This window comes from Nematolebias whitei, chromosome 18 (genome assembly GCF_014905685.2).
Source record: "Nematolebias whitei isolate Nwh7 chromosome 18, NemWhi1, whole genome shotgun sequence".
Classification (NCBI taxonomy): domain Eukaryota; kingdom Metazoa; phylum Chordata; class Actinopteri; order Cyprinodontiformes; family Rivulidae; genus Nematolebias; species Nematolebias whitei.
The window spans coordinates 14,566,466-14,587,824 of NC_056515.1; the positions used below are offsets into that span (position 1 = coordinate 14,566,466).

General features: G+C 43.9%; 1 protein-coding gene across 1 annotated transcript in view; it reads left to right on the forward strand.

Moving 5' to 3' along the window:
• The window catches only part of LOC119425051 (synaptic vesicle glycoprotein 2C-like), a 73,832-nt gene that overhangs the window by 34,632 nt on the left and 17,841 nt on the right, over positions 1 to 21,359 (forward strand). Inside the window, exon 5 of the mRNA XM_037692577.1 lies at positions 4,363 to 4,496. Coding sequence (XP_037548505.1) covers positions 4,363 to 4,496 — 134 coding nt within the window. The remainder of the gene's footprint in view (positions 1 to 4,362; positions 4,497 to 21,359) is intronic.

The window sequence follows — 21,359 nt, forward strand, 5'->3', positions numbered from 1 at the left end:
GTATATATATATATGTATATATAATATAGATATGTACATTATACATATGTACACAGAAGAGATATTAAAGAAGAGATTTAAAGATTTCATTAAATTTCATTCCAACACATGTACTACATTTGGTGCACATGACAAATAAAGAAACTGACACTGACTCTGACTTTGGTAGTAAACAGACTTCTATTTCCCAACAATCCAATTATGAGAAGTTGTTTTAATCCTACTGATTCAGGTAGATGGTCACCTGGACAGAGTCTGTTGCTGCTGATGGCCTTTTCTTCCAGTCGACAGCTTGCTGCTCTACTGTATGTTCATTCAAATGAAGAAATCAAAGTAGACATTTTATTTGATATAGTTGATTCTTCACCTGGCAGCACGGTGGTGCAACTGGTAGAGCTGCTGCCTCTCAGCGAGCAGGTCCCTGGTTCAAACCCCGGTCCAGGGGCCTTTCTGGGTGGAGTTTCCATGTTCTCTCCGTGCATGCGTGGGTTTTCTCCGGGTACTCCGGTTTCCTCCCACAGTCCAAAAACATGCATGTTAGACTGATTGGTGACTCTAAATTGTCCCTAGGAGTGAGTGAGAGAGTGAATAGTTGTTTGTCTCGTTTGACTCTATGTGTCCCTGTGATGGACTGGAGACCCGTCCAGGGTGTACCCCGCCCCTCGCACAATGATTGCTGGACATGGGCACCAGCGACCCCCGTGACCCAAAATGGAATAAGCGGGTAAAGAAAATGGATGGATGGATTCTTCACCCAACTATTTAGCGCTATTGTTTTTGTAACCTGCTTTGGAAAAACCTGTTTAACAAATTAGTATTATCTAAATATTGTAAACTAAATTCTACTCCAATATTTTGCATTCCAATTACCTTCAGACTATATTAGAATAAACATAATTGAAATTATTTATAAGTAAGTAAACTGTGTGATATCTGAAACCTCAGTTAATATCAAATTAACTTGTTTACTAAGAATTGTACCCTGAGATGACATTAAACTAAAAAAGTACTTACTGGAAGAAAACTTGAAAGGCATTTGATTAGGGTTGTAACGGTACGCTAAAATCACATTTCGGTTCGGTTCAGTTTCAAGGAGGGCTCGGTTCGGGTAATTTTCCGTACAAAAAACGCCAAAATAAAAATTTACAAAATGTTTATTTTGAAAATATGTCAAGTAAACGATACATTTGTATAAAAATAAATTAAGTGATCCATTTGGATGATATTTTAAATAAACAGCACTCTTTACAATAAATTAACTATACTAACAATAATAAAAATCTTAATAAATACAATAACAGTCAGAAGCAGAACAACAATCAAGAACAGACCGTTTACAATCTAACTAATCAAGTTTCAAGTTTTTGGCCAAAAAGACCAACTTGTCCACATTTTCTGCCAAAAGCACAGATCAAGTTGCAGTGAATACCTCCAGCAGTGGAGAAAACCTCTCACTAACAACAGTAGCAGGAATAACGAGGTAGAGCTTTGCTAATTTTGCAGTGTGGCTGTATTTGTCCTCATTACTCACAACCTCTTCTTGGACCTGCTCCCACCTGTCCCTGGAAAAGTTCAGAGTTCACTCATCACACACTTCTTAGCTGGACGTGATCTCTGGTAGATTTCCCTGAAGAGGAAGAAGACTCAGCTGCTATCTCTGTCCCAGATTGGAAATAAAACACACAGAGGTAAATAATTAGTTAATAAGATTATAATTTTAAATTAAAAAAGTTAATTAGATGATTATAATAAAATAACAATACCTCTTCTTGAATGGTCATCATTTGTTATGAAGAGGTTGCATCTCTCGCTCATCATCATCAGGGCAGGGCTTTAAATCTGGGCTCCAGGGCTTGTTGACAATCAGTTTTAGCTTTTTCATAAAGTGCTGGTACAACTTTTTGGCTGAAGTGTTGACGTAATGGGATGTTGTAGCAGGGCCAAATAACTTTAAAGTCGGTGCATCAACAATAGAATACGGACATAGATCCATAGCTTTAAAAACTCCTACACCTTGTGTCATTGCTTTGGACTGATCTGAATTACCTGATAAAGGTTGTTTAAATCCTGCTGTTATCGGTCTTTGAACCAACCAAGCTGCTAGAAGACGTTCACGTTCGGATGATGTTGTTTCAAGCGTGCTAACAAGTTAGACGTGTTGCCTGCTGAAGATCCAATCTCCATGAAACAACATCGACACACAGTTTTGGATTGGCGCTTGTCTTTTAACAAGAAAGCCATAATGTTCCCAAACAGGAGACCGCAACAAGATGCTAGAATGCTAATGCTATGCGTGCTGCAAGACTATAGTGCCATACTGAAACACGCTTTGGAGTTCCGCGGCATATAATCTCTCGTTAATAAAATTTAATGAGTGAAAAATTAACTAAAACGGTATGCACGTGGACAGAACTGAACATGCTGTACCAAAACGGTTCAATACACCTACATGTACCGTTACACCCCTACATTTCATATCACCACTTGCTCTTGCCGAGGTCGGATGCTTTCCCCCTCCCCTCCCTCTCCGCTTTGCTTTGCTGCTCTGTTTGTCTGTGAAACTGCTTCTGAGCATCTCTTGCATATCTTCCGAACCATAATTATGGACTTGATTTGCTTATTTGGTCTCTCAACACAATTGATAACATTTCTTCGAAGAGAAGACAGGCTTCAGGCAAGCCGATTTGCCCTGTTGGCATGCACGCGGCTGGATATCTCATCCACTTGAAGACTTGATGTTGTGTCTATCTCTGCTGCCATTTGTGGATTTTAAGGACACATATTTAATTGGATTTACAATAACTGGTTCCTGCTTTTTGGATTCGGCTGGTTGCTGGTTTTATCTACAATCAAGGAAGTCGTCGACAGCAAATTTGGACCCGATCACGCTGCTTGCCTTTATAATGGCATAGTTCATGCCTCGAGTACCCGGACTCAAATGCTTTGGGCAGAATGGATCAGATCTCTGGGATTTTACTCAGGCACATTCCATCGGTGTATCCATATAATTTGGACATTTCGGAACCGTTTGGACCAACACAGACTCAAGGTAGATGTCATTAAGTTCTGCCTGTCCCCAAAACAACTGTGTGTTTATCTGAATTTGGCTCCCCTGGCTGGCCTTGAAGGCCACCTTATCTGATTTCTCCTGGAGAACATGTGATCTGACGCTCACATGGAAGATGTGTTTGTGGGATTGAGAACGTCTGAGAAGAATTTCTTCCACCATCTACAGACATCACTGGCTGAGGTCAATATCACTCCAACTCCACTACACACAGTGTTGGTAAAGGATTGGTTTATCCTCCTCATCCACCTGATGGTTTGCTAGAATCTCTTCAGAGTTAATAGAGAATCTCTATTCAGGGCCTCACTGAACTCCTCCCACATTAGATATTCGATATGCTGACACAGAATGGACTGTGAGAAAGGCCAAAAAAATATTATACCAGAACTGTGAAAAAAATGCTGATTATATGGTTGAAATAATCATGTTTGTGAGAATGCTAACAGAAAATGAAAATGTTTAAAATATTATGTCTATTGTGACCTGTGATGACCTGTCCAGGCTGAACGCCGCCACTCGCACAAAGAGTACTGGAGATCAACACCAGCCCTCCTGCAGCCCTGTAGGGAATAGCAGATTAAACAATGTATGAGCCTGGTTCTGCTGGAGGTTTCTTCCTTTTAAAAGGGAGTTTTTCCTTTCCACTGTTGCCACTGTGCTTGCTCAGGATGGGAGACTGCAACGAAGCCAAGATTCAACTTGTCTGCTGGATTCCTTAGATAGAGAACTTTACTAATTGGCTTTTATGTGAATGTTCCTGTAAAGTACCCTGAGACAACTTTGTTGTGATTTGGTGCTATATAAATAAACTGAATTTAATTGAATTGAATTGTATGGATGTTGTCTGATCAGTTATGTTGTGATGACAGTCATGAAATCTTGTGCAATTTAGATAAAAAGAAATGACTTGTTTCATAAAGAATACTTGAAATGGTCAACTCTGACAGAAACCCAATAGTTTTCTTGTGAAGTGGTACCTTAAATGTTTTCAGTTACTTTAATTGCTGGAATAAATAATGAAAAACAAGTCTGAGTGAGGCAAGAAAGACAGTTTTTATCTGTATAGCCTGAATATGTGCAGTGCTTTGACTTAAAGGTTAATTAAATTCAGGCTTTGGCAGAAAAATATTTTTATCTGTCAGTCGGCGATATAAACCGTTTTAAGTATATGAAAGACTTTTTATGTCTGCGTTATTCCAATTCTGTCTTGTTAAGTTGTATCTCAAACACAGATGCAGCATCTCATTATGTTGACTGACCTTTGTGTGCATTCATGCAACTGCTTCTGTGTGCAGGCTGGAGTTTCAGCATGGGGTCAGCCTACCAGTTCCACAGCTGGAGAGTGTTTGTGGTGGTGTGTGCGCTGCCATGTGTGTCTGCAGTTGTAGCTCTCACCTTTATGCCTGAGAGCCCTCGCTTCTACCTGGAGGTAAAACACAGTAAACATTGCCACACTGGCAGAATTCACATTTTGTCCAAAAAAAAAAAAATCAAGTCAGTGATTTATTTATTTATTTTTATTTATATATATATATATATGTGTGTGTGTGTGTTTTTTTTAATACTGTTAACAGTTTTTGTTAACAAAATCAACCAAAGCAACAAGTTGGTGCCTCTATAGAGAAACTGTTTTCAGTAATGTGTGTGCGTGTACGCATGTGTGCGTGCATGCGTGGGTGGGTCCGAGTGTGTGTGTGCGTGTGTTCATTTGTTTGTCAGTTAGCAAAATATCACATGAATCACTTGACAAATATTATTGGCACTGTGGTGGCAGTTTTAAATTGTCCTGACTCCAAAGTAAATCAGTTGTAAATACACAGCCAGTGATTACTTTCTGAAAGTTTCACAAAAACTTGTCAAGTGATTCATGAGATATTTTGCTAACAACAGGCATTAAGGTCGTTTTCACACCAGATAGTCCAGTAGACTCGGTTCGGGACCAATATTCATGACCTTTTGTTTACATTTGAGCTGGTGCGTTTGCATTCACACTGCACTGTGCAGTCGAGTCAACCTGTTGAACCAACCTATTCCCCCGCTCGCCTGTGGGGGCGCTGCACCAAGAACTACTGAAAGAAACAACACAAAAACCTCTGAAGACACGTCTTCTTCTTCTTTTGTAAATAAAATAAAAACGAAGTGGCATCAAGTTTTAGCAGTTTTAGGAGTTATATTTTGTCATTTTTCAAAAATGGACTTAGCATGAGCAGAAGATGAGACAGAAGACCATGGAGAATATTGTTTTTCCACACAAGGCAGCTGACAGCTCCAGATAAGGTCAGAGAAATGTGTTTGTTTACCCTGCAGAGCAGGTCTGGTTTCTTTACATTCACACTGCACTTGAACCGCGCTGGAGTTCGCTTCTACCGGACCGAGACCTAGGCTTTAGCCCGGGCAAGAGTTCGCCTTTTTGTTCCGTGACAGAGTTCGATGGCACGTTCACACCTCCCTAAACGAACTGGACTTTCTAGGAAAACGAGCTAGAGTTCGATTAAAGCGGACTAAACAGGGCTGGTGTAAATGCACCCTAATTCCAAAAGTTATTATCAACATTCTAAGGGTGAATGAATGAACGAATGAATACAACAGCATGAGATCAGCAGCATGGATAATCAGCAGCATGGATAATCAGCAGCACATGTTACCAATCAAAGTGGCATTACAATGATTTTTTTTGTGTGATTATCATAGGTAGAATACCCATACCATACCATTTTATTTATAGAGCACTTAAAACAGCTACAAGGCCAACCAAAGTGCTGTACAGACAGAACAACAGATAACACACGAAGCAATATACAAAATTAAGTAAATCATGAAATCTTGAAACACATCAACTCTGTCCTTCCTGCCTCCCTGGATCCCTTCCAGTTTGCATATCGGCCAAATCGTTCAACCGACGACGCCATCTCCTCTGCCCTCCACACAGCCCTCACACATCTGGACACTAAGGACTCATGTTAGAATGCTGTTCATTGACTTCAGCTCGGCATTCAACACCAATACCAATACCAATACCAATTTATTTATAAAGCACTTTAAACAGTGACAAAGCACACCAAAGTGCTGTACAGGGACAAACAGAACAAGCACATAGCAACAGATTACATAACAGGACACCAAAAAGTAGAAACCGACAAAAACAATAATGGATAACAACAACAACTGCAACATGACTAACACAGTGTGATGCACACAGACTCAGCACAGATCACACAGTGCAGAAAGCCAGGGAATAGAAGTGTGTTTTTAAGCGAGATTTAAAAACTGTGAGGGAGGGAGCCTGTCTAACGAGCAGAGGTAACTCATTCCAAAGTCTTGGGCCTGCTACAGAGAAGGCCCTGTCACCTCTGCGCTTGAGGCGGGTTCCTGGGACTGTTAGGAGCAACTGGTCTGCTGATCTGAGAGAACGTGGTGGGACATACGGCTGGAGCAGATCAGTAAGATAGGAGGGGGCAGAGCTGTTTAGTGATTTATAGACATACAAGAGTATTTTGAATTTGATTCAAAGGTGAACCGGAAGCCAGTGTAGGGAGGCCAAAACAGGTGTAATGTGCTCTCTTTTGCTTGTGCTGGTCAAAAACCGGGCTGCTGCATTTTGGACTAGTTGGAGTCTAGCTATGGAGGTCTGATTGATACCAAAAAGGAGTGAGTTGCAATAGTCGAGCCTGGATGTAATGAATGCATGAATTACTGTCTCCAGGTTATTTTTGGACAATATGGGCTTCAGCTTAGACAGTCGCTTCAGCTGGAAAAAGCCGGATTTAACAATCATATTTACATGATTGTTGAGTTTCAGAGAAGGGTCAAGTATCACTCCTAGATTAGTGACTCTTTGTTTCACTAACGGTGACAGAACGGATAGGTCGATGCAGTGGTTGGTGATTGTGTCATTGGGAGGAAACAGCATAACTTCAGATTTCTTCTCGTTGAAACTCAAGAAATTTAAAGCCATCCAATCTCTGATGTCAGCCAGGCAGTCCAGTAACGGTTGAATAGAGCGAGTACCGTTGAGTCTGAGGGGGAAGTAGATTTGGAAGTCGTCAGCGTAGAAATGAAAAGGTATGTTATGTTTCCTGAAAATAACACCTAGTGGCAGCAGGTATAAAGAAAATAAAAGAGGACCAAGGATGGACCCTTGCGGTACCCTATTTAAGCGCTGCCGAGGCTGAACTAAAATCTTTGATGGAGACACAAAAGGACCTGTCAGCGAGGTAAGATCTAAACCATTCGAGGGCTGACCCAGTGATGCCCACCCACTGCTCTAACCTCGCAATGAGGATCTCGTGGTCAATTGTATCAAAGGCAGATGTGAGGTCCAGTAAGAGAAGGAGCACAGAATCACCAGCGTCTGTGAATAGGAGAATGTCGTTAAAAACCTTGAGTAGAGCAGTTTCAGTGCTGTGGGGAGGTTTAAAGCCAGACTGGAATAGCTCTAAGATGGCATTATCCTCTAGAAAGCATTTCAGCTGGGACTCCACTATTTTTTTCCAGCAGTTTAGTGACAAATGGGAGTCTGGAGACAGACCGGAATTTGGACATGACTGAGGGGTCAAGGCTAGGTTTTTTCAGGAGAGGTTGGACAGCAGCATGTTTAAAAGTTATTGGTACCACAACTGAGGTTAAGCTGCTGTTCACAATGCCAAGAACAGGAGGGCCCAGAACAGGAAGAAGCTCCTTAAGGAGTCGAGGGGGGACAACGTCAAAAGGGGAGCCAGATGGCTTCATGCCGCACATGACCTGCTCCAGGGAAGACAGAGGGATGGGCTCGAAGTGGTCCAGAACAGCAACACAATGAGATGGTATGGACGGATCATGAGCAGGTGGAGAAATGAGTGCCCGGGTGTTTGCAACTTTTTCAGAAAAGAAATGGAGGAAGTTTTCACACAACTCAGTTGAGGCTTCTAGAGGTGAAGGTTCACTGAGGTGTAGAACTGAGTTCAGGGTGGAAAAAAGGGCTCGGGGGTTGTGGGAGTTTGAGGCAATTATTGCAGAAAAGAACTTCGATTTGGTGGCTTTAACTGCCTTCTGATAATGACGCCAACTCTCCTTTAGGATTTGAAAAGAAACCTGCAGCCTGTCTTTCCTCCCCCTGCGTTCTGCTCTCCTACACTGCTGTCTAACAGCATGAGTGACGTCATTAAGCCATGGTTCTGATAAAACTTTTGTTTTCCTGGTTTTAACGGAAGCAACACGGTCCAGAATATTTAAGCAAACAGAGTTAAGCTGAGAGGTTAGCTCCTCGGTGGAGAGAGACACTGAGAGCTGATCGATCCTCTCAGAGCTAAAAGCTTCAGTAAAACATGCAGCAGTGAAACGGTTAATGGCGCGTGAAGTACGTGCAGAATCACATGACTTAGCAGTAGGACAAGGCGGGATGATATCAAACAAGACAGGCATGTGGTCTGAGAGAACGTTGTCACCGATTACCAAATTGCAAACAGAGACATCACGTGTTAAAATGAGATCCAGAGTGTGACCATGTTGTTGGGTGGGAGCATTTACATGTTGAGTTAAATTAAATGAGTCCAACAAATCAAGGAAGTCCTTCACTAACGGCTTCTCCTGACAACAGACGTGAATATTAAAGTCACCAACGATAATAAAGTGATCATATCTTGGTGTGATGTAAGCCAGAAAATCAGAGAATTCACTTATGAAGTCCTTTGAACGAGGGGGGCGATAAACAATCGCGCACAGAACGGGAGGGGAATGTCCGAGTTCAAAAGCACTCAGCTCAAAACCTGAGCAGGGCATGAGGGTGGACAACTGTTTATAGGAAAAGTTTGATTTAAATATAGTTAATATTCCACCACCCCGCCGACCTGATGGCCGCGGGGCATTAAAACACAGACAGTCAGGAAGTAAAAGTTCCACCAAGGCGCTTGAATCACCCAAAGGCAACCAGGATTCAGTGAGAAAAAGAAAATCTAGTCCCTCGTCTTTAAAAAAGTCATTTAGAATAAAAGTCTTGTTGGCAACAGACCTTGTGTTGATGAGGCACGTCCTGATCTGGCCCGACACAGAACCAGCCATGGTGCGGGTGGTGCACGCCAACGGTTGCAGATTTTTAAAAACAGCGCCTCCAGGACGGTCCAAGCACCGGGCCGGTAGACAACACCCATATTTTCCCTGGTCCAGGCATGTAGGAAGCTGGCTGTGGAAATGTTGACCACGCAGAGCTTTGAGTTTTACCAGCCGGCCGGCACGTTTACCCCGGCGTCTGGATCGATATCTCCAAGAAGGCAGGCTTGGGGCCCAGCGTAAACAAGCAGGCACGTCTGCCAGAAGGGGGGGAAGAGGGGGGGGGGGGGGGTCCCGAGTCACAATCAAAATGGTCCGAATCAGCGACAGCAGATACAGACAATCGAAGATCGAGGAGCTGTTGTCGGTCATACACAAGCAGCGAGTTGATATCCCAGACAAAAAACGAAAAAAGCAGAAATAATCCAAACAGTATCGTCAGAGGTAGATTGCAGGCCATGTACACGGGCGCCATCTTACCGGAAGAACACCATCATACCCCAACAGCTCATCCTTAAACTGGACAGTCTGGGGCTGAACACCTCATTGTGTAACTGGCTGCTAGACTTCCTGACCAGGAGACCACAGGCAGTACGGGTCGGCAGTAACGCATGCAGCACCATCACAGTGAATACAGGGGCCCCCCAAGGTTGCGTGCTGAGCCCACTTCTATTAACCCTTCTGACACACGACTGCACACCATCATACAGCTCCAACTACTTTGTCAAGTTTGCGGAAGGTACAACTGTAGTGGGTCTCATCAGCAACAATGAGGAGCTAGACTACAGGAACGAGGTGAGCCGCCTGACCTTGTGGTGCGGACCCAACAATCTCTCTCTCTGAACGTGGATAAGACAAAGGAGATTGTTGTGGACTTCAGGAAGATGCACGCCCAGCATGCTCCTCTGACCATCAATGGCACTACTGTGGAGAGAGTGAGCAGCGCCAAGTTTCTGGGAGTGCACGTCTCAGAGGACCTGTCCTGGAGCAGAAACACTGGCCAAAAAGGCTCACCAACGCCTCTACTTTCTCCGCAAGCTGAAAAGAGCTGGAGCTCCAACCCCCATCATGTGCACCTTCTACAGGGGTGCCATAGAGAGTGTCCTGACCAGCTGCATCACGGTGTGGTTCGGTGCATGTACTGCATCCTGCCGCAAGACACTCCAGCGGATCTTGAGAGCAGCCGAGAAGATCGTCGGCACCTCCTTCCCCTCACTACATGACTTACACAGTACCCGCCTCTCTCGGAAAGCCCTCTGCATGGCAGGTGATCCCACACACCAACTACACAGCTTCTTCAGCTTGCTGCCATCAGGGAGGAGACTGCGGAGTCTCCAGACTCGAACTAGCAGACTGATAGACAGCTCTGTTCATCAGGCAGTCAGGATGCTGAACTCTCTGCCTGCTCTGCCTCCCCTCCCTCTTGTACCGCCTTAACACACAAAACTTTCACACATTTCCACACAACACAAAAACTTTTTAACACTGAACTCTGCATCATTAAAAAAACAGTTTATACACTCAACACATGCTCATGTGCTCATTCAGTTTGCACTATTGTTTACATTTGCACTTCTGTTAATATTCAAACTACTGTTCATATTCAAACTACTGTTTATATTCATACAAATGTTCATATTCCAACTACTGTTTATATTCATACTATTGTTCATATTCAAACTACTGTTCATATTCATACTACTGTTAATATTCATACTATTGTTCATATTCAAACTACTGTTCATATTCATACTACTGTTCATATTCATACCACTGTTCATATTCATACTACTGTTTATATTCATACTACTGTTCATATTCATACTACTGTTTACATTCACACTACTGTTCATATTCAACCTACTGTTTATATTATTACTATTGTTCATATTCAAACTACTGTTCATATTCATACTACTGTTTATATTTGCACTATTGTTTACATTTGCACTATTGTTTATATTCATACTACTGTTTACATTCACACTACTGTTTATACACACACTGCTGCTTATATTACACTACCGCTGATATATAAATATATTTTTTTCACTAGTCTTATTGCATATGTCACTTTACCTACACCAATATCAAGGACTTCATACATACAATGTGTACATTCACTTCATATGCTGCTTTGCCACTCACTACAAATATCAATGTCAGGACCTTCATTTCATTTCATTTTATTTTATAGATATACTTTTTTTAATATTTTTATACCGCTATAGTACAATTTGACAGTATCATGCTTTTATTATTTCATTTTATGCTTATGTTTAATAAATGTTTTAATGTTAAATGGTTATTGTTGCACCGGGGTCTGAGAGAAATGTAATTTAAATCCTGTGTATGTCCTGTACATATTGCAGCTTTTGACAATAAAGTGACTTTGACTTTTTGACTTTGACAACATCAAAAATATAGACATAAAATTGATGCAGATAATAAATATGACGACAAACCAGTGTGGAACATACAGGTTCAGAACACAGATCCTCTGGTGTTGAAAGCTACTGAATAGTAGTGAATTTTTAACGGGATTTAAAAACCGAGAGGGAGGGGGCTTGTCTGACAAGCAGAGGTAACTCGTTCCAAAGTCTTGGTCCTGCTACAGAGAAGGCCCTGTCACCTCTGCGCTTAAGACGAGTTCCTGGAACTGTAAGGAGCAATTGGTCCGCTGACCTCAGGTAACGTGGTGGGACATATGGTTGTAACAGATCAGAGAGATGTTGGGGGGGAGGGGGGGTGAAACTGGTCAGCGATTTGTAGACATACAGGAGTATTTTAAACTGGATTCGAAGGTGAACCAGTAGCCAGTGCAGTGAGGCTAAAACTGGTGCAATGTGCTCTCTTTTGCCTGTACTGGTTAAAAATCGGGCTGCTGCATTCTGAACCAGTTGTAGTCGTGCAATGGAGGTCTGACTGATACCAAACAGGAGTGAATTGCAGTAATCAACCCTAGATGTAATGAATGCATGTATTACTGTCTCCAGGTTATTTTTGGACAATATGGGCTTCAGTTTAGACAGCCGCCTCAGTTGAAAAAAACATGATTTTACAATCATGTTTACATGATTGTTAAGTTTCAGGGAAGGGTCCATTATCACACCCAGATTAGTGACTCTTTGTTTTTCTGACAGGGTTAGAGTGGAAAGGTCGATGCAGTGGTTTGTGATCGTGTCATTGGGAGGGAACAACATGACTTCAGACTTCTTTTCATTGAAACTTAAGAAGTTTAAAGCCATCCAGTCACTGATGTCAGCCAGGCAGTCGAGCAGAGGCTGAATAGAGCATGTACCATTGTGTCTTAGGGGGAAATAAATTTGACAGTCGTCGGCATAGAAGTGAAATGGTATGTTGTGTTTCCGGAAAATAGGTATAGACAGGTATACAGAGAATATATATAGAGAGAATAGGAGGGGACCCAGGGACCCCCCATTTAAGCTCTGTCACTGCAGAACTAAAATCCTTGATGGAGACACAAAAGGATCTGTCAGTGAGGTAGGATCTGAACCAATTGAGGGCTGACCCTGTGATGCCCACCCACTGCTCCAACCTAGCAATGAGGATCTCATGGTCAATGGTGTCAAAGGCGGCTGTGAGGTCCAACAGGACAAGCATCACAGAATCACCGGTATCTGTGAATCTGAAGATGTCATTAAAAACCTTCAATAGGGCAGTTTCAGTGCTGTGGAGAGGTTGAAAGCCAGATTGGAATAGCTCTAAGATGGCGTGATCCTCCAGGAAACACTTCAACTGAGACTCAACTGTTTTCTCCAGTATTTTAGAAACAAATGGGAGTTTGGAGACAGGCCAGAAGTTGGAAACGACTGAGGGGTCAAGATTTGTTTTTTTCAGGAGAGGCTGGACAGCAGCATGTTTAAAGGTTTTTGGCACCACGCCAGTGGATAAACTACTGTTTACTATAACCAGAATGGATGAACCTAGAGTAGGAAAAACCTCCTTTAGTAGTCGAGGGGGGACCACATCAAAGGGGGAACCAGAAAGTTTCAAGCTGTACATGACCTGCTCTAGAGAAGATAGAGTGATGGGTTCAAAATGGTCAAATAGAGCTACAGATTTAGGTGGGATGGATGGGTCATGAGTTGGAGGGGAAATGAGAGCATGGGTGGTATAGACAGATATCAAATAGTTTCTTCTCACCTAGATTTTTATTTATTTATTTTTGGGGGGAATGTATGTGAGTTAGACTGAAACATCAAATGAAGCTACAGTATACCTATTGCCAGTCAAATTTGATAACAAATCATTAAAATTATGATTCTGGAGATGTTTTTCTGTGGGTAAGTCCATGTATTTTTCAAATAACCCATTTGGAATCTCCAAAATGATCCCAAAATAAAACTGCTGTAATTTCAATGTTTCAACATACAGTCATCAGTGAGGCTCTGATAAAAGGCGGTCAATGGAGGAATCACAGTAGCCACATTTATTGTCAGCATGATGGAAAAACAGATGGTCATACATAACAGCCATAGATATCAGAACAATGTACCTCAAGCTCTCACACAACTGAAAATTGACAGAGCAAGTTATTTTTTTATGTTCGCAAAAGTATTTACAAATCTGTACATATACAGTAGTCTCTCGCTACTTCGCTGTTCATTTTTCGCAGACTCGCTCTATCACAGTTTTTCAAAATATGATTGGACATGACACACAATTGGCTGATTGATGGATGAGCCACACTATCGGCGTGGAATTTTTGTTTAAAATAAATTATTTTACTGTATTTAGCACCTCCTGCACCTCTGTGCAGCCCATACTGCAGGATAAGCTTCCTCCTGCAGCTGAACAGCTGTTCTTGGTGCAGATTGGAGAAGTGGGCGTGGTCAAGAACGCTTGCAGGTGGCTGAGAGCAGTGGAGGCAAAGAGCTGAAATCATGACATTCTGTGCTGTTTTAGAGCGTTTAGAGTTTAGAAACATTGTTTATATACATACATATACATACACACATATATAAATCATAAAATAAACTACTATTTACTACTTGTACTACTATTCATGCTTCACAGTTTTTTACTTATCTCAGGGCTTCAGGGTGCAGATCCCCCGCGATAAAAGAGGGACTACTGTATATGTATAGCGCATACAGTATATGTGTTAGAGAATTTTTGGTATGAATATTTTTGTTATATTATCGCTGAGAACATCTTTCCCTCCTGCTCATGTAAAATATGTCCAAAACATTATCTTGTTATGACCTGAAGGCCAGCTTGCAGACTTGCAGTTCTTCATTGGCATTGTTGCCATGAGAACGTGCCCAAAACATTCTCTTATCTCCATCTGGAGGCTGACTCACCGATGGCCATGGATCATCTCTATGAGTCTGACTGCGGCCGGTTATGATGGCATCCCCACTGGACTCGGCTACTGTAAAAAAGTCTGTAGCAGACTATTAAACGCTCATTTTGTGACATGTTCCATGCATTATCTATCTATCTATGTAATCAGTTTTGAATAAGTCCTTGCAAGTAATATGCTGGTTAAAAATCTTTTCCTGCCATCTAGGGTATTAACTTATTTTTTAATATACAGAAGTCCCTCATTTATCGCGGGGGTTCCATACCCTGCCCACCAGCGATAAGTGAAAAATCGCGAAGTGGGGATACAGTAGTCCAAGTTCAAGTTCAGTAAACCTTGTCATGACATATTCCAGGCTGCAATCACACTCCTCACCTGTTACTCCCAATCTCCTTCCTTCTGTGTAAATAAATTATTTAAATTTAAATACCAAAATATTTTAAATAAACTATCCATGCAGCATGGATTGTTTATTTTAAAAATTTACAGTATTTAAATTTTTATTGTAGAGAAGAGAAGCACAGCAGGACATCAAGGCGTTCCCAGGCCAGCCGAGAAACATAATCCCTCCAGCGTATCCTGAGTCTTCCTCTGAGTCTTCTCCCATTGGGACGTGCCCGGAACACCTCACCAGGGAGACATCCAGGAGGCATCCTAACCAGATGCCCGAGCCACCTCAACTGGGTCCTCTCGATGTGGAGAAGCAGCGGCTCTACTCTGAGTCCCTCCTGGATGACCGAGCTTCTCACCCTATCTCTAAGGGAGAGGCTAGACACCCTGCGGAGAAAACTCATTTCGGCCACTTGTATCCGAGATCTTGTTCTTTCGGTCACAACCCAAAGCTCATGACCATAGTTGAGAGTAGGAACACAGATCGACTGGTAAATTGAGAGCTTCACCTTTTGACTCAGCTCTCTCTTCACCACGACAGACCGGTACAGCACCCACTTCACTGCAGACGCTGCGTGTATCCGCCTATTGATCTCATGCTCCATTTTCCCCTCATTCTTGAACAAGACCCCAAGATACTAAAACTCCTCCACTTGGGGCAGGACCTCCTCCCTGACCCGGAGAGGGCACTCTACCCTTTTCCGGCTCAAGACCATGGCCTCAGATTTGGAGGAACTGATCCTCATCCTGGCCGCGTCATACGTGGCTGCAAACTGCTCTAGCAAAAGCTGTCGATCACAACCTAATGATGCAAATAGGACCACATCATTTGCAAAAAACAGAGAAGCAATCCTAAGGCCACCAAAACGGATCCCCTCAACACCTTGGCTGCACCTAGAAATTCTGTCCATGAAAGTTATGAACAGAATAGGTGACAAAGGGCAACCTTGGCGGAATCCAACTCTCACTGGGAATGAGCCTGAATTACTGCCGGCAATGCGGACCAAGCTCTGACACCCAGTCGTACAGGGACCTAACAGCCCATATCAAAGGGCCTGGTAACCCATACTCCCAGAGTACCCCCCACAGGATTCCCCGAGAGATGTGGTCGGTCGAATGCCTTCTCCAAGTTAACAAAGCACATGTATACTGGTTGGGCAAACTCCCACGCACCCTCCAGGACCCTGCTGAGGGTTAGAGCTGTTCCAGTGTTCTACGACCAGGACGAAAACCGCATTGCTCCTCCTGAATCCAAGGTTCGACTATCCAAAGGACCCTTCTCTCCAGAACCCCCAAATAGACCTTACCAGGGAGGCTTAAGACCGTGATCCCCCTGTAGTTGGAACACACTCTACGGTCCCTCTTTTTGAATAGGGGGACCACCACCCCAGTCTGCCAATCCAAGGGAACTGCCCCCTATGTCCACGCAATATTGCAGAATCGTGTAAGCCAACACAACACCCAGAGCCTTAAGGAACTCAGGGCGAATCTCATCCACCCCTGGGGCCCTGCCACCGAGGAGCTTTTTAACCACCTCGGTGACCTCAGCACCAGAGATTGGAGAGCCTGACCCAAGGTCCCCAAGCTCTGCTTCTTCCGTGGAAGATGTGCCAGTGGGATTGAGGAGGTCTTCGAAGTATTCTGCCCACCAACCCATGACATACCGAGTTGAGGTCAGCAGCACACCACCTCCACTATAAACAATGTTGGTGGCATACCACTCCCCCCCCCCCCACCCCCGAGACGCCAGATGGTGGACCAGAATTGTCTCAAAGCCATACAGAAGTCATTCTCCATGGCCTCTCTGAACTCCTCCCATGCCCGAGTTTTTGCCTCAGTAACCATCCAAGCCGCATGCCGCTTGGACTGCTGGTACCCATCAGCTGCTTCTGGAGTCTCACAGGCCAAAAAGGCCCGATAGTACTCCTTCTTCAGCCAGACAGCATCCCTCACTGCCGGTGTCCACCACTGGGTTTGAGGGTTACTGCCACGACAGGCACCGACAACCTTGCGGCCACAGCTCCGATAAGCCACCTTGACATCAGAGGCGCGAAACATTGCCCGCTCTGACTCAATGTCCCCCGCCTCTCCCGGGACGTGTTCGAAGCTTTCCCAGAGGTGGGAGTTAAAGTTCTGTCTCACGTGAGACTCTACCAGACATTCCCAGCAGACCCTCACAATACGTTTGGGTCTGCCAGGTCTGACTGGCATCCTCCTCCACCATCGGAGCCAACTCACCACCAGGTAGTGGTCAGTGGACAGCTCCGTTCCTCTCTTCACCCAAGTGTCCAAGACTTGTGGCTGCATATCAGATGAGATGACAACAAAGTCAATCATCGAACTGTGACCTAGGATGTCTTGGTGCCAAGAGCACATATGGACACCCTTATGCTTGAACATGGTGTTCGTTATGGACATTCCATGATGAGCACAGAAGTCCAACAACAGAACACCACTCAGGTTCAGATCGGGGGGATGCCTCCCAACCACACCCCTCCAGGTCTCACTGTCATTGCCCATGTAAGCATAGAAGTCCCCCAGTAGAACAAGGGAGTCCCCAGGAGGCACACTCTCCAGTACCCCCTCCAAGGACTTCAAAAAGGGTAGGTAATCTGGGCTGTTGTTTGGCGCATAAGCACAAACAACAGTCAGAAACTGTCCCCCCACATGTAGGTGGAGGGAGGCTACCCTCTCATTCACCATGGTGAACCCCAACATACAGGCACCAAGATGGGGGTCAACAAGTATGCCCACTCCTGCTCGGCACCTCTCACTAGGGGCAATTCCAGAGCAGAAGAGTGTCCAACCCCTCTCAAAGAAACTGGTTCCAGAGCCAGAGCCATGCGTTGAGGTGAGTCCGACTATTTCTAGCCAGAATCTCTCAACCTCACACACCAGCTCAGGCTCCTTCCCCACCAGAGAGGTGACATTCCACGTCCCAATAGCCATCTTCTGTAGCCAAAGATCAGACTGCCAGGGTCCCTGCCCTCGGCCACCACCCATCCCACTTTGCACCCGACCCCTTTGGCCCCTCCCACAGGTGGTGAGCCCATGGGAAGGGAGACCCATGTCGCCTCTTCGGGCTGTGTCATTTTATATAATTTATTTTAAATGAAGGGCAGCACGGTGGCGCAACTGGTAGAGATGCTGCCTCTCAGCGAGCAGGTCCTTGGTTCAAACCCTAGTCCGGGGGCCTTTCTGGATGGAATTTGCATGTTCTCTCCGTGCATGCGTGGGTTTTCTCCGGGTGCTCCAGTTTCCTCCCATAGACCAAAAACATGCATGTTAGGCTGATTGGTAATTCAAAATTGTCCCTAGGTGTGAGTGAGAAAGTGAATGGTTGTTTGTCTCATTTGTCTCTATGTGGCCCTGTGATGGACTTGCGACCCGTCCAGGGTGTACCCCGCCCCTCGCACAGTGATTGCTGGACATGGGCACCAGTGACCCCCGTGACCCAAAATGGAATAAGCGGGTAAAGATAATGGATGGATGGATGAATTGAAGTTGGGTTCTTTTATTTAAGTAAGTTAAGAGAGAATATTTCTCTCCAACATTTTGTATAGCAAATATATTATACATATCTGCATAACACCCAGCTCGCCTTATTCTTCCATTTGGTTGCTTACACTTCACTTTAAAGTCAGGTCCTCTACCAGAGGCCTGGGCTGAGACTTGAATGTTCTGTGTGGTATAATTGCTGCTCCTGAGACTGCACACTTCTGGACAGAGATCGATGACCACTGGGACTACTGATGCCTTGGGATTGCTCCATCGATTACCGCTGCCTTTTTCTTTTGGTTGTCGACCACCACAATGTACTGTTTTAATTCAGTTATTTATGACATAGTTAACTTTTTCGGTTTTTGTTGTGAATGTTCTGTAACCTCTGTGCCCTGATTTCAATCTTGGCCAGGATTCTCTTGCAAAAGAGATTATTTAATAATGGAATTTTCCTGGTAAAATAAAGGTTAAATAAAAAATAAAAAACTGTTGGTTGGCCATCACATGTTCGTCGGTCTGGATCTGGAAGTCTGTCAGTATCTTAGCCCTGCCATTCTCCACCACTCTTGGTGAAGTCTGCTATTTTGACTGTGGGACCCCAATCCATACTTGGCGCAGATGTGATGATGTGTTTGCCTGCCTAGATCTTACAACTTGCTATTATGTGTTGGAAAATCTCAGGGGCATCTCTGAACAGCCTGCATCTTGGATCTTTTCTGGTATGGTAGACCCCAACCTCCATTGCTTTTGTGCTAAGGGCATGTCCTTGTGCTTGTCGGGATTGTGTAACCCGATGGCTAGCTCCCTCTTGTGGTGTGTCTTAGTTACTCCTCTTCCTGTTGTCTCCTTATAATTAATTACCCCTCTGCCCCATGTTCTTTCCTTCACAGCTGTTTCTGTTTTGCCCTCGTTAGTGTCCTGTATTTAAATGGTAAATGGACTGTACTTATATACAGTGCCTTACGAAAGTTTTTGGCCCCCTTGAACTTTTCAACCTTTTGCCACATTTCAGGCTTCAAACATAAAGATATAAAATTTAATTTTTTTGTGAAGAATCAACAACAAGTGGGACACAATCGTGAAGTGGAATGAAATTTATTGTATGTGTCAAACTTTTTTAACAAATAAAAAACTGAAAATTGGGCGTGCAATATTATTCGGCCCCCTTGCATTAATACTTTGTAGCACCGCCTTTTGCTGCAATTACAGCTGCAAGTCTCTTGGGGTATGTCTCTATCAGTTTTGCACATCGAGAGACTGAAATTCTTGTCCATACTTCCTTGCAAAACAGCTCGAGCTCAGTGAGGTTGGATGGAGAGCGTTTGTGAACAGCAGTCTTCAGCTCTTTCCACAGATTCTCGATTGGATTCAGGTCTGGACTTTGACTTGGCCATTCCAACACCTGGATACATTTATTTGTGAACCATTCCATTGTAGGTTTGGCTTTATGTTTTGGATCATTGTCTTGTTAGAAGATAAATCTCTGTCCCAGTCTCAGGTCTCTTGCAGACTCAAAACAGGTTTTCTTATAGAATGGTCCTGTATTTGGCCCCATCCATCTTCCCATCAATTCTGACCATCTTCCATGTCCCTGCTGACAAAAAGTAGGCCCAAACCATGATGCTGCCACCACTATGTTTGACAGTGGGGCTGGTGTGTTCAGGGTGATGAGCTGTGTTGCTTTTACTCCAAACATATCGTTTTACATTGGGGCCAAACAGTTCGATTTTGGTTTCATCTGACCAGAGCACCTTCTGCCACATGTTTGGTGTGTCTCCCAGGTGGCTTGTGGCAAACTTTAAACAACACTTTTTATGGATATCTTTAAAAATGGCTTTCTTCTTGCCACTCTTCCATAAATGCCAGATTTGTGCAGTGTACGACTGATTGTTGTCCTATGGACTGACTCTCCCACCTCAGCTGTAGATCTCTGCAGTTCATCCAGAGTGATCATGGGCCTCTTGGCTGCATCTCTGATCAGTCTTCTCCTTGTTTGAGATTAAAGTTTAGAGGGACGGCCGGGTCTTAGTAAATTTGCAGTGGTCTGATACTCCTTCCATTTCAACATGATTGCTTGTACAGTGCTCCTTGGGATGTTTAAAGCTTGGGAAATCTTTTTGTATCCAAATCTGGCTTTAAACTTCTCCACAGCAGTATCTCGGACCTGCCTGCCTGGTGTGTTCCTTGGTCTTCATGAAGCTCTCTGCGCTTTGAACAGAACCCTGAGACTATCACAGAGCAGGTGCATTTATACGGAGACTTGATTACACACAGGTTGATTCTATTTATCATCATCAGTCATTTGGGACAATTTACTGCTGCTTTTGAAACTGTTGACCACAGTATCCTCATATCACGGCTGGAACAGTGGGTTGGGATCACAGGTGCTGCATTAGAATGGTTCCGCTCATACCTGAGTGGCAGGAATTTCTGTGTCAAGGTTGGTAATAACATATCCGCCTCATTACCTCTTTCTTGTGGGGTCCCACAGGGTTCGATTCTTGGACCCCTTCTGTTCTCACTTTATTTGCTCCCACTGGGGTCCAGCCTGAGGAAACATGGTCTTTCATTCCATTGCTATGTTGATGACTGCCAGATCTACCTGCCTGTGAAACCAGCAAGTGCTTGCTCCATTCACCCTCTGTTAAAATGTCTGGACGACATTAAGGCCTGGATGGCTTCAAATTTCTTAAGTTTTAACAATGACAAGACTGAAGTCATTGTTTTTAGCCCTAGCTCAACTGCCACCACTGATCCTGTCAACCTGGACTCTCTTCAGCCATATCTGAAGCAGTCTGGTAAAAATCTCGGGATGGTTTTAGACTCTGACTTCGTTTGACAAACAAATCAACTCTGTTCTGCAGAAAAGCTTCTTCCAACTCAGACAGGTAGCTAAGCTCAAGCCAGTGTTGTCCAGACCCGACCTTGAGAAACTAGTCCACGCCTTTGTCACAACCCGATTGGACTATTGCAATGCACTGTATGCTGGGATCAGCCAGGCCTCCATCTCACGTCTTCAGCTCGTCCAGAATCCTGCTGCTCGGCTTT